This window comes from Vitis riparia, chromosome 10 (genome assembly GCF_004353265.1).
Source record: "Vitis riparia cultivar Riparia Gloire de Montpellier isolate 1030 chromosome 10, EGFV_Vit.rip_1.0, whole genome shotgun sequence".
In the NCBI taxonomy this organism is placed as follows: Eukaryota; Viridiplantae; Streptophyta; class Magnoliopsida; order Vitales; family Vitaceae; genus Vitis; species Vitis riparia.
Genome location: NC_048440.1, coordinates 9,151,211 through 9,165,629, shown reverse-complemented (window position 1 = coordinate 9,165,629; position 14,419 = coordinate 9,151,211). Strand labels below are relative to the sequence as shown.

Genomic DNA, 14,419 nt, shown 5'->3' with positions numbered 1-14,419 from the left:
TGTCCCCCTTCCCCACCACCCACTCTTTCTTCCTTCTTCCTCAGTCCCCACCCACTTCCTAATTTCTCCCCTTCCTCTTCCTTCTTTCTTTTGTATATATACACACTCTCAACCCCTCTCTTCTTCTATCCCTTCCCTACCTCTTCCTTTTCCTCTTCTGTTGTGTCTTTACATCCTCCTCTTCTCGATCCTGAATATTGCTATATTTCTACTTGGAAGATCTTCTGTTGTTACTGTTAATACATACTGCTAATAATTAATTTAGTTGGCTTGTAAGTGTAGACACCATGTCCGCTGCGGTCGCTGCAGCGGCAGCAGCTGCAAACTCTGGGAGTAGATGCAACTCAGCTAACAGTAGCAGCTCCGGCAACGAAAACAGCTTACTCAGCCGGCAAATAGCGGTGACACAACCGCTGCAACCGCCGAGCCGGTATGAGTCGCAGAAGAGGCGCGACTGGAACACCTTCGGGCAGTACTTGAGGAACCACCGGCCGCCTCTGGCTCTCAACCGCTGCAGCGGCGCCAACGTCCTGGAGTTTCTCCGGTACCTCGATCAGTTCGGGAAGACGAAGGTGCACACCCAGATGTGCCCCTTCTTCGGCCACCCACACCCGCCGGCTCCGTGCCCGTGCCCGCTCCGGCAGGCCTGGGGAAGCCTGGATGCACTCATCGGCCGCCTCCGGGCAGCCTTCGAGGAGAACGGGGGCCCGCCGGAGACCAACCCGTTCGGCGCACGCGCTGTGAGGCTGTATCTTCGGGAGGTTCGTGATGCTCAGGCCAAGGCGAGAGGCATAGCGTATGAGAAGAAGAAGCGGAAGCGGCCACAGCAACATCAAGAGTCTTCTTCAGGCACTGATCTGAATTCGAGCCAACCCAATGGAGGTTTGGTTATGGTGGATTCATCCGATCATGGTCGGCCGTCAATGATTCCCCTTTCGGTTTTGAACTAGCTGCTGATAATGTAAAGCAAAGCTAGGGTTTTCTGGGTTCTACTGTTTACGATCTTTTAATCAAATGTATATGGCTTATGATCGGAAGGGAACTTTCTAATAGCCTTTATTTTGGTTATTTAATCAGGCAACTTTCTCTTATTTTCCTTCTCTTAAACCTCTTGATGAAAGCATGCTTTCAAGGGTTTGGTCTGGTTGATTTGCCTACACCTTACTGGAGCCAGCTGCACTGAAACCAATGGATCTAATAAAAATTCTTCTCAAAACTGGCAGATCTCATCTCATTTGCAACTTCCATGATTTTAGGAAGTATTTTAGCATTTGAAATTTTTTTTAGATGTTAGAAATATTAGAAAGGCCTTCTAAAATCACTATATAAAATTGAAAGCTGAGTTCAAAACTCTTATGAAAATGGAAATGTGTTTGAAGTCCCACAATCATAGAATCTTTCTAATGTCAAAAGAAGAATCAGATGGGTTAAGGGTAGCTTAGATGTTGTGCCCATCACACTAATTACCCTTCCAATGATCTAAACTAGGGTGACAATCATCTAAGACATGGTAGTTCAGAGTTCGGATGAGTACTTCAATCTTTTGAAGATTAGAGGAAGGGTTTCTAATCCTTCTAAACCCTCCAAAAATGATTTCAAGACCCTAAATCACTGCATGTGCATCAACATCTATCAATAAAATACTCAACCTAATCAAGTCCCAACAAAAGGAATAGGAATGTTTTTACAACCAACATTGGATGTATGAAGACAACGATTCCACTAGTTGCTTCAAATATGCCCATTAGATATCTCGGATTCCTGGTTACATTGAATTTGGTTATATATTATATATGTTTGCTTTTAGAACCAAACATTACATTAAGGTTTTTAGTATAAACCTGTCTTTAGATCTTTCTCCCATATCTTCTGACACTTCAATGAAGAAAACACAATGACATAGGAAAGGAAATACCTGGGATAGAAGAGAAAGAGTTTTAAGGTCCATGCGCATGGAATGGAATTTGGATTCTTGGGAATGGAAGTGAAATGGAATTTATGTCTGGTACATAATATTTATATATTAAAGAAAAAAATATCAAATTTCAATTTCACTGTTAAAAGATATAATTTTTATTATTAAACTGTTTTGATATGAACTATTAATTTCCTTACAAGCTTAAGTACATAATATTTGAGTTCATCTTGCATATCACTTCTTTAATACTTATATAGAATATACTTTATGTTTTTAAAATATTTATTTTAAAAATCATTATTTGTTTTAATATAAACTGGTAGGACTTATTTTTTATTAATCTAGTAATTATTACTATTTTTGCTTTTAAAAATAGAAAATATGTTTTTTCTTTTATTTTATTTATTTTTATTTAGTACAACATTTTATTTTTGGATTTTTTAATAATTAAATTTTTTCAAATTGTCATAATTGACCCACACAATCATTATAATCTTCTTGAAAAAAAAAATCTTGGTAAACATATAAATCTAACAAATTTAATTTTATAAGAATTTCTTGTTTGAATATATTTATAAAAAAATTAAAATCTTTTATATAAAAATAAAACATCTTAAAGATGTGAGATAGTAAAAAATTTGACATCTCAAAAGTTCTTAAAACCATTTCATTGTAACCTGCTAAAAGTATGAGAATTAAAATCTTTTATATAAAAATAAAACATCTTAAAGATGTGAGATAGTAAAAAATTTTACATCTCAAAAGGTCTTAAAACCATTTCATTGTAACCTTCTAAAAGTATGAGATCTTATAATATAAAAATTATTATTATTTTTAAAAATAAAAAAAGTAAAAAAGGGAATTGTATTCTTTTCTATATATATATAGATAACATGTTATATCAGTCATTCTTGATGATTGTTGGTAGTGCAAAAATCAGTTCTTCCTGCTTCAACAACTCTCTATCTTTAAAACATTTGTCCTCAACCTTTAAAGTCCTATCTAAAAGTTAGACTTTTAGCCATAATCCTATGGCTGTATCTGAATAGTAAAACTTATCTATGATCTTTCCTGGCCACAAATTTAAAACATTGATGACATTAAAGGTACAATTAATTGTCATTATTTACTGCTACTAAAAGTAAGTTTCAGCCATGATGACATGTCACCACTAAAGTTATGTTTTAGGATAATACCACTTTAGGAATGCATCAAAAGGAAGAGAATTTACTTAATGGGATCGGTTGGTGATGGTAAGTATTTCAAGGGGTCATCAATTTTTTGAATTCCTACTAAGGATTCAAATCAACTTATAAGGGGATAGTTTAACCCTTCAAATAACTTGGAGAAGTTTGAGAAAACTATTTTTCAGAAGTATGTTAATCTTTTTCTCTCTATAAATCTGTTTTTTTTTTTTTTTTTGGAGAAATTCCTTTGCAATGATTTCAATTTATAAGATTTTATTTAAAATCCTTATACTATTTTAAAAACAACAGGAAACCTTCAAAAGACGTTGTTGTTCAATCTTACATCAATTTTTATTTTATATTTTTTTAAGGAATTGATTTTCTTTTTAAATTAGGTCATACCATAATATATTGTAATGTTAGTATATTTTTATTATAAGTGTAGTATATTTGGTTGGTAACTAAAGTTTATAATAAAAGAATTAGTATTAGAGATCTCTTTTATACCTCACTGGATATTAACATATCATAAATGTATTACTATCATTCACTTTTGTATTGAATTTTTTATGATTTTTATATTAAAAAAAACATAAAAGCTTTGCAAATAAAAATTGATATTTTATTTGATTTTTAAGGTTGTTTTGTAACATAAGGCATGCCCATAACTTTTAGTTTTATAAAAAAAATTATAAATTCATAAAATTAGCCATGTTATATCATAATGCGTCATAATATTAGTATAAGGGTAATGCATTTGTGTTGTACCTAAATTTTATAATAATAGTGATAGTGTTAGAAACATCTTTTTATACCCCTTCGGCTTTAGTATTAAAACATTATATAATTGTATATTCTTTTCATATTAAATAATGGACAATCTTGTGAATATGTACTGATTATAATATAGAAACGTTTTTTTTGCAACTTTTAGGAGAAAATGACTAAATATAGAATAAAGCTTCTAACATGACTTCTAATGGCTAATGATAATGAAGCTTGGAGTACAATCTATCAGTGCATGGAGAATATATGAAGTTCATGAAAATTTGCTAAGGAATCATTGAGACTATTTGAAGATAAATATCGTTGAAACAATTTGCATGTTAATGAATTTTTTGTACCACATTTATAGGCTAGTGATTTTTTTATTTTCTCTTATTCAATAGATATACCAAAAAGTCAAATAATTAGGGCATCTAGAACCTAAAAATGAAAACAAAAACATGTTTTTAACTAATAAAGGATCTAGATTAATGGATAAAAAAACTTTACCATTGATTTTAGATGTTCCCAAATCTTTTCCTTTTGATGTAGAACAAGTCTAAAGCCTTCAAAAGTCTCGTACACCCATGACCTTCTACCTTGATGACTTCCCCTCAATCCTTAGCACTCAAACGATGGGGGGTTTGTAGGGTGGAGACTAAGGCTCTTTCTCTAGATAGTGGAATAAGACAAAATCTTGAGACCCTAACCCCCTAAAAGGGTATTTATAAAGTTACTTATTAGGCTTAAGTGACTTGAACCTATTATGGGATTATGTTACTAAATTTAGCCCAAAAAAGGTTCTAATTGGTTAATTAACCCAATAGGGATGTTTAATCAATCAATTAGCCAACCTAATCTAGATATGTCATTCACTAAACCCTATGCAACCTTAGGAAATACCAAAGCACCTTTATGCACATAAGTGAATAAAGAGTCAATCCAACCCTTATAAAGCGTATCATCAAGACACATGAGCTTGAACAAGGACCACTAGGACTCATAGGACAATACTAGCTCTCTCAAAATCCAATTCTAAAGTTGATTCAACATCTCACTATATAGAATCAACTACACTCCAATATCCTATGTAACGAGACATTAAGTGCTCGAGTCCATGACTCACCATTCATTAGATACAATCTCGCCATGAACAGGTGTCCGTAATCTAACAAGGTGAAATGTATTAGCCTCTCAGGATTATCTCTACAATCCTTGACTTTGAGATTCTTCTATGGTATGATAAACTGACATATATTAGCTCACTAAGAGCTTATATCAAGTTCCACTTAAGGAACTGCTATGGTCATATTTACATAAACACACCTCCTTAGGATAATCCAATGAGACTTTATCTCAATCCCATGAGATACCATGGTGTCTCTATTGAGAATACCTATTGCTATCGATTTCCATCAATAGTGACCCAATCCATAAGGAATATATGATCACATTAGAATTTCACTTATAGGTTAAAGTCACTATTGACTTTGGCACAAGTTTAATATTCTCTCATGGTTAAAAGACAATATAACATAGTAGTTTGGTAAATTCATGACAACTCTTGGGTTGTCATGACATAAGGTTATTGGGTTGAGATACCTTATGACAAGACATGGGTGCTTGGGTCTGTGACTTATTATCCATTATCTGCAATCTCCCCATGAATTGATGTTCATTATCTAACAAGGTGAGTGCTATCAATCTTTTAAGATTACCTCTACCATTTTTGAGTTACAAATTCTTTTATTGTGTGATCAATTGATATGTCTTAGCTCAAAAAGACCATATGTTAAGTTCCATTTTAGGAACTACAACAACTATAAATTTTCTAAACACATTTCCTTAGGATAACCTAGGGAGACACACTGTCTGAAACTTTATGAATATTAAGGTGCTTTTATTGAGAATAACCATTATCATTGACTTCCATCAATAATGACCCAATTCGTAATGAATATATGAACACCCTAAGGTCTCATTCATTGGTAAAAACCATTGCAAATTTTGGCACAATCTCAATATTCTTTCAAGGTCGAGAGACCATAAAGTATAACAATTTGGTTAAGTCACAATTACACAATATTCTTAGGTCATAACTTACCGTAGGTATTATCTAATGTGTAATTGTACACACTAGTGTGCTTACTATGGGAAACCCATCATGATGGACAAAACTAATACTTATCCCTCAAATTAGGAGGTAGTTGACTGAACTTCTCTGTTGTACCAAAATACTTAGCCTTTTTACGTAGCAACTTTGGTCAAGAAAAACTAGAGAAAGAGTCACTACGACTTTTGTAGTACTTCGGGTACGTCCTCAAGGATTGGCTTATGGAAATTGTCAATACTAGAATAAATGAATTACTTTTGTTTAAATCCTAAAGTGAAAAATGGTATGTGAATAATGTGAAACTAAAAGAAATTAAATTAATAACAAAATGAATATTGATTTTAAATTAGATTGATTCAAGTTTGGGGCTTTCCACAATCCAACCTAGGGTATAGAAATTAGAGAAAACAAGGGTCTTTTAAGTAATATGATCTTAGGGTTTTGGGATCTTTAGCCGCTTGCGATCAAGTTGAGTTCTATAACTGAAAATTGCATCCAAAACCTAATTTTTCTTTTTTAAAACAAATTCTTAATACCATCAAATGAATGAGATTGATTACCAATTTTAAGATTTGGCCTTTTAACCCTTCCTACTCCTTATAGCTTTGTTTTGAGACAAATAATGATAGAGAATATGAGGATAACTAATGATCAAGAATTACCAAAAATCATTAATATTGGGTAATAACCTACCATATCCTTCCCTAAACTAATTCACAAGGATAGGATAACAAAATTTGATAAATTGTCATCCAACCAATAGTTAATCTCATTGTTATAATAATTTACCTATGGTCTCTATAGGTTTTCTAGCCCTTAGGTTTTCATGTTTCAAGCCCCAAGTTGGCTTCTTAGCCTCTCATGGGGGTAATGTCACATTCACAATTCATAATAGGGTAAAAATCCATAATTTGAATAAAAAGAAACTAAAAACAATATATTTAATAAAGAAAAAAAAAAACAAACCAAATTTGTCATTTTTTCCACTTTCAATGTTAAACTCTTCAAAAATAGATCCAAAATATCTAAAACCTAGAGCTAAGAGAGTTTATATAATATCATCAATTACCTAACATGTGGCACACTCTCATTGGCCACTTATTACAAAAATAATTATCTAAAAAAATGATTAAAAATAATAATGAAATAGTGATTTCTAGTTGTATGGGCCCACTTAAGGCTGATTGAGTGCCCTAGATGCAATTCCCGAGGTAGATAAGGTGAAACATCAAAGTGGCAGTGGGTGAATTCGAAATTGGGGTCATTTTGAATTGGATTTCGAATTCATAATTTGAATTTCGGAATCATTTCGAAATGACCCTTCAACTTTGCATGGTTTGTCTTCAAATGGCCATAACTTCTTCATTTCAGCTCCGATTTGTATACCATTTGATGCATTTGAATCCTAACTTCTTGAGCTTCAAAATGATATAGAGAATGACTAAAATGGACTTCAGAAAGTACTCCAATTTTTTTTTTTTTTTTTTTTTTTCTGAAAATCAGAGTACACTTGCTACTAGATTTTGAGTTTCAAATTTCTATGTAGCTGAATCTTGCTTCATGCCTCATTTCCCATGTTTTCTTGCCTTTTTTTTACTCCATAATGTTCATTTCTCATATTCCAAACTCATGATATCTTCGTCTTGCCTTTTCCCATGGTCCATGAGTCTTGACTCACTTATTTCCTCATTTAGCCATTTTTTGATCTTTCAAAATCTAAAGTGATTCAACTTGCACCATTTTTTTCTTTTGAATCTGAGATAAGTCTCCAAAGTACAAGTTAAGCTCATGGCCAGGGCCTTAGCATCGATTTAGGTCAAGTTGGGTGATTTGATGTCATTTGGTGCACAAATCATAACAAATATGTGCCATTAGAGCACATATTTTGGCTCCAATCAATAGTACACTACAACTTCAAATGGATTGTTTAAGTCCATGAACCAACTATGAATAAATCATCTACTTGTAAAAAACTGATGACTTAGATATTTTGTGGAACTTTTAATGCACTTAAGTCATTTATAGTGCAAAAGATCAGGAATGCTCATAAAATATTGCACATGAATAAGATATATAAAAGTGAGAAACTAGAATCTTATTAAATAAATAATAAATTCAAATATGTTACATCATATCATGCTTTCAAAGGCTTAATTCAACAATAAGTCATCCATCCAATTAAAAGGTAGTGCATTACAACCTTAGATGGATTGCCTAAGTCAATGATAGCAATAAACAACCCATTAACTTATAAAGAGCCCATGACTTGGATCTTGTGTAACTTCTAATGCACTCAAGTTATGTATAATGCAAGAGATGTAAGTCTAAATGCTCACATAAACCTTAATGCAATTAATGGATAATAAATTGAAAAGTCTAACTTTGTTGCACCATATTTTGCATTTAAGGGCTCTATCACAACAAACTCCTACTAGTCTTAAAAGTAGACTAAGTCCCATAGAAAGAATTTGCTTCATAGTCACATCACTTCTCTTAAACTATCTTACAAAATAGGTAGTACTTCTTTTCTATGAGTTTTCTCTTTTAATGTTTCCTTGGTTCTTTAGATTATGCTAACATCTCACAAGATCATGGATGATACAACCAAGGGAACTACCCTTTGTCTCATAAAGGACATCCTAAGCCAAATGACTCATTTGTTGCTTTAAAAGCAAAAATAAATAAATAAATAAATTTAGAGTGTATACTTACCTATAGGCAAATCTAAGAGAGTTTTCATCAAATTGGAAGTCTAAATCCATGTACATAAGGAGTACTAATTCATTGCAAAGACATACAAGAATATATTCTCTTATTCCTCTAAGATACTTGAGTATATATTTTGACATCCACCCAATGCTCTAGTCTTGGATTGGACTGATATCTACTCACTACCCTTGCAACAAAGCAAATATTCAATCTAAAACATAACATCACATACATAAGGTTACCCACTAGTAAGGCATAGGGTACCACTTTCATGCGATCTTTCTCATTTGATGTCTTACGACACTAGTCTTGAGAAAAGAGAGCTTCATGCCTAAAGGTTAGCAAACCCTTCTTAGAGTCTTGTATCATGAACTCGATCAAATTCTTGTCAATGTAAGTGGCTTGATATAGCACAATTTCCTATTCTTACAGTCTTTAAGGACCTTATTCCTAAGAATATATTATGAGTCTTATAGATTTTCATCTAGAATTGAGTAGACAACTAAATCTTGACTAATGACAATAACCTTACATTATTCTTAATGAATAGATTGTCATCTACTTGCAAGATCTTAGAGCACCGCCATGCTTCCATGTGTTTTTTTTTTATAAACACAAGTCTCTTTGATATGAAAATGTTTGGTTGCATCATATAGATGGAACCATCAAGATAGTTATTTGAGAACTCTATCTTGATATCCATTGTCCATATCTCATAATTGAAATACACCACAATGGAAATGAGTATTCTAATGGATTTGGGTATGGTCATCGGTGAAAAGGTTTCCCACAATCAAAACGATGTTTCAAACTATAACCTTTCCATCTACTCATGTCTTCCTCTTGTAAACCAATTTACACCTATGAGCTTTACCCTTTCACGTGATGCTACAAGATCCCAAACTATGTTAGAATACAATGAGCTTTACCCTTTAAAGTGATTCTACAAGATCTCAAACTATGTTAGAATACAAGGATTATAACTTTCCTTCTATAGCTCTTTGATATAATTGAGCATCAAGATCACTTATTTCTTCATCATAATCTGTGGGATACTATCCTCCCATCAAAATAGTATTCCATGAAGATGACAAAGATATAGAAGTAAATTCACAAACACTTCAAAAGTATAAAGCTAAATAGGAAAAGATTCACCATTTATATTTATCTTCCCTAAGTTTTTTTTTTCTTTTTGGTTGAGATAGAGTAGTGTAGAGTTTGGTGTAAGCATAAAGGAGTAAAGGTTTTCTAGACCTACTTAGAGGAGATTGAAAGTAAAAATATGGTTCTATATATATATTTTTTTTCATTTTTTCTCTTTTTCTTCATCTCTTTATTTTGTTTTAATATTTAATTTGAATATAATTGTTGATAAGTGTGTGAGAATAATCTCCTATGATGTTGCTACTCAAGGATTTTCACTAGGCCTTCTCATATAATGGGTGACACTTAAGTTGTTGCAACATTGAAAGGATCCAAATCAATGTTCAAATATCTCTAATATAATAGATTTGAGTTGGGATGATAGATATAACTCTACGGAAATAAGAAATTTCTTATAAAGGAAGATCACCCTATTTTTTATATTCTAACTAACTTAAGATTTTAGAATTTCTAGAATTTTTTGGAAAAATATTAAGACCTTCAAACAATTTTTTTTTAAACTAATAGTCTCAATAAAAAGTCTAACATTTTAATTTCATTATATTTGGACAATGCTACCCTTATAAGAAAATTTAAGACATATTAGGAAATATTAGTGAATGGCTAGTTGAGACAATTTTGAGATAGTTGTGTTTCTCAAAATTTTAGGATTTTTCAAAAGGATATTGTTACTCCTAGTTATTTTTATAAAATAATATGCTCTCAAAGTAATCTAACTATCTAAGTCTTATCTTATTTGGACCATGATAGCCTAGGAATAAAATTTTGGACAAATTGATGAAAAACAAAGTGATTTAACTAAGATAGTTTTGAATTACATGTGCTTTTAAAAAAAAAATTGTATATTTTGTTGGGATATGGCTCTTAAAAGCATGAAATAACATAACAATAAATGAAATTCATTAATTTATATTATTAATCCCATTCTCTTTTCACTACCCTATATTTTTGCATAATCTATGTTAAGTATTCAAACTTATATTACTTGCATTGTTCACAAGTTGGGTACATCAGGGGGTTGCACGGAAAATCCAAGCCATGAGTTCCTTCCAAGTAGGCGAGTTAAACATAGCTAATTCATGAACTCAAACAATCCATTTAAGGTTGTAGTATACTATCTCCTAATTAGAGGGATGCTTAGTCATCAAGATGAGTTTCCCATGGTGAGTACACTAGTGTGTATGATTACACATTTGACAAGATTTATGGTAAATCATGATATTAGCTATCGGGTAGTCATGATTCACTAAGTTACTATGTAGTAAGGGTGTTCAATCTTGAGAAAATATTGATATAGTGTTGAGGTACTCAGTGGCTTTAACCTATGGATGAGACCCTAAGGTGGTCATATATTCCTTATAGGTTAGCTTATTTTTTATTAAGGCAAGTGGTAATAGGTATTCTCAAGATAGACACCATGATATCTTATGGGTTTAAAAGAGTGTGCCCCCTTGGGTGATTCTAAGTACATGTGATCATGAAATCTACGGTCATAATACTCCTTACGTAGAATTTGATATGTTTTTTAAGAACTAGAGTATGTTAGTTGATCACATAATAGGAGGATCTAAAACTCAAGAATGGTAGATATAATCTTGAAAGGTTAATAGTATCCACCTCATTAAATTTTGGATACCAGTTCATAAGAAAATGGCATGTGGTCATTAATAGATTATGGGTCCAACCTAAGTATTCTATATCAATTTCATATCAAAGGATATTAGAGTTCAGTTGAAATTTTGAAGTGGGATGTTGAATCAACTTCAGAATTAAATTTCAAGAGAGTCAACATTTCCCTATGGGTACTAGTGGTCCTTACTCGAGCTTGTATTCCTTGATGACACATTCATTAAGGGGTATTTAGGTTTTTTATGCACATGTATGCATAAGTGTGTTTTAGTAAATATGTAAGGTTGCATAATACCTTGTGAATAATCTCTCTGGACTAGACTAATTAATCAATTAGGACCCATGTAGGCTTGATCAAGTGACCCAAGCCCAAGATGAGCTCAAGTTACTTAAGCTCACTAAAAGCTTATATAACCCCTCCTCTCCTATGAGTTAGAGCTTCAATTTAGTTTTCTTATTCACTACAAAGAAAAGAGATCCCTAACCACCATCCCTTTATGAGGCTTCCACCAACTTCAATGCCAAGAGCAAAGGTCGGGTATAAGATTGCAAGTTATTCAAGATTCACACTACCTTATTCACTGATTAGAATTAATATAAGAATATTTCTATTGCATTGATATAGTAACCCTAAGATAGTTTTGCACACATTCCAATAATTCTAAGCTTGGAATGGTGTAATCTTAGGATAGGTTAGGGAAAAAATATGTTAAAACCTTTCTAGGTTGTGTTTACTTTATTTTGCAAGGTTTCTTTTTCATCCTATGGTTGTATATGTAGTTATTTTTTTATTCAATTTAATTGTTCTCAATATCAATTTAATTTTAGTTTCATTTTCTACAGTCCATTTACTTGATAGTTGTTGTTACTTCATCAATATTATTTAGATGTCTTATATCATTTTCCTAGTCCATATTTATTTTTTAGACGGTAATTCCACTTTAGATTTTGATCTAAGTAGGCTCCTTATCTCTTAATTGGTGCCTTTTTGGGAGGTTTTGTATATATGTTGATTTCTAAAGGTTGAATAAGAGCCAATAATGTCTAGTACATGATTCACATGCTAAGAGACATAAGATTTGTTGCATAGTTTATAACTTTTTAATTATGGCATGACGTCATTGTTAAATGGAACATGAGACAATCATAGGTGTGGAAAAAAGATTCATATTGTGGTCCAAGTGCATTTTGGAGCCAAAGACCTTGTTTTGATTAGTTATTGGTTGCTAATGTCATTAAGTTGATTAGATTTGGACTAGAACTCTTTTATGTAAGAGTAGAGTATTCTTTTGTTTCTTTTCCTAGGATTAAGAAGTCACTTTAACTCCTGCACTTAAGAATAATTTCTATAGGGATTTAAGAAAGCCTTCATAACATGATCATTATCAATCTAACTTGGAGTTGTTAGTGTCTAGTAAGAGTAGACTAATCCTTTTATGATGTTTGAACGCTATCATTTAGATAACCCATCCTTGAGCTTAAGAGTGGTATCATTGTAACCTAATAACCTCCTTCTCAACATGATGGTATTGTGGCTCTAACCCCATGACCTTGGCTCTAATACCAATTATTGGATCAGACTTTAACTATCTCATATGAAAACCAATAAGTATCCAATAAGGGGAGGCCAGCCCATGATGCTCTCATGGCTCAAACCCATGACCTTAGCTTTAATAACAATTATTATATTGAGCTTTAACTATCTCATTTGAACACCAATTGGTGTCCAACAAGGGTAGGCCAAGTCTTCTATGGCATTTGACCATCATCATTTGAGTTACCCATGTTTAATTCTTAGACAAATCTAATCCAAACCCTGGATCTCTCTTAAAAGTGAATGCATCCAAGATTCTAGGTGCAAAGAAAAAATATAGGCCTTTCAAATTTATTTCAAGGTGTAGAAAACAATAGAGATAACATACTCAAGATTTGGATGTCTCCAACTAAATCTATTGTAGTCAATGAAAAATGATCTCTAAGATTTGGAGATTTTCTATCTAATGTCTTTCCCTTGGATCTTAGCAGTAGAGAATGTTGGACTTCACTTTAGAGGGATAGAGGCTAAAAGTTCTATCCCACTCTCTTTAGAAGACAATAGTAACAAATGTATATAACCCTAAACCTTAAGACCATATAGACTTCCTTGTAGGTTTAAGTGACTTGAGCTTAGCTTAGGCTAGGGTTATTTAATCTAACCCATTAGATCCTAATTAATTAATTAGTCCTATAGGAATTCAATTAATTTAATAACCCAGTTTAAAAAGATAATTCATAAGCTCTTGCTTCAAAATACCTTTATACACACATATGAATAAAAAACTCAATCATCCCTCAAAATAATGTTGTTAAGGAATGTCAGTTTGAGCACAGACTATTGGGACCCATAGGAAAATTCTAAAAACCTTGGAAACTAATTCTAAAATTGACTTAACATCTTACTACAAAAATTCAATTACACTTAAGCACCCTATGAAATTAAAGTGAAATAAATTAATTGAATATAATTTAATTAATTACTCAAGTTTGTGACCTACTAACCACTGCATGTAAGCTTCCTACAAATGCAATCTAATGAGATGAAACTATCAACCTCTCAAGATTACCTTTATTATCCTTGAGTCTTAGATTTTCCTATTATGTAACCAACTAACATACTTAAGCTCACTAAGGGCATATTGCAAATTACACCAAAGGAATAAATACGACATCACAGATTTCTTGATCAAAAAGTCCTTAGGATCACCCAAGGGGATAGGTTGTGTCAATTCCATGAGATATCATGGTACGTCTCTCAAGAATACCTATTGCTAACTACCTTAATCAAGAATAATTCAATCAATAGGAAATATATAACCACCTCAGGGTCTCACTTGTAGGTCAATATTAACACACATTTTTCATTTAGTCCTTAAACTATGCAAGTGGAACCACTTT

General features: G+C 32.4%; 1 protein-coding gene across 1 annotated transcript; it reads left to right on the top strand.

Annotated features, from left to right (window-relative positions):
* The first annotated feature begins 109 nt into the window (after window positions 1-109).
* Window positions 110-1,100, top strand: LOC117923285 (protein LIGHT-DEPENDENT SHORT HYPOCOTYLS 4-like). The gene has a single exon (XM_034841511.1). The coding sequence runs from the start codon at window positions 288-290 to the stop codon at window positions 948-950; it is 663 nt and encodes a 220-aa protein (XP_034697402.1). The 5' UTR covers window positions 110-287; the 3' UTR covers window positions 951-1,100.
* Window positions 1,101-14,419: the final 13,319 nt, after the last annotated feature.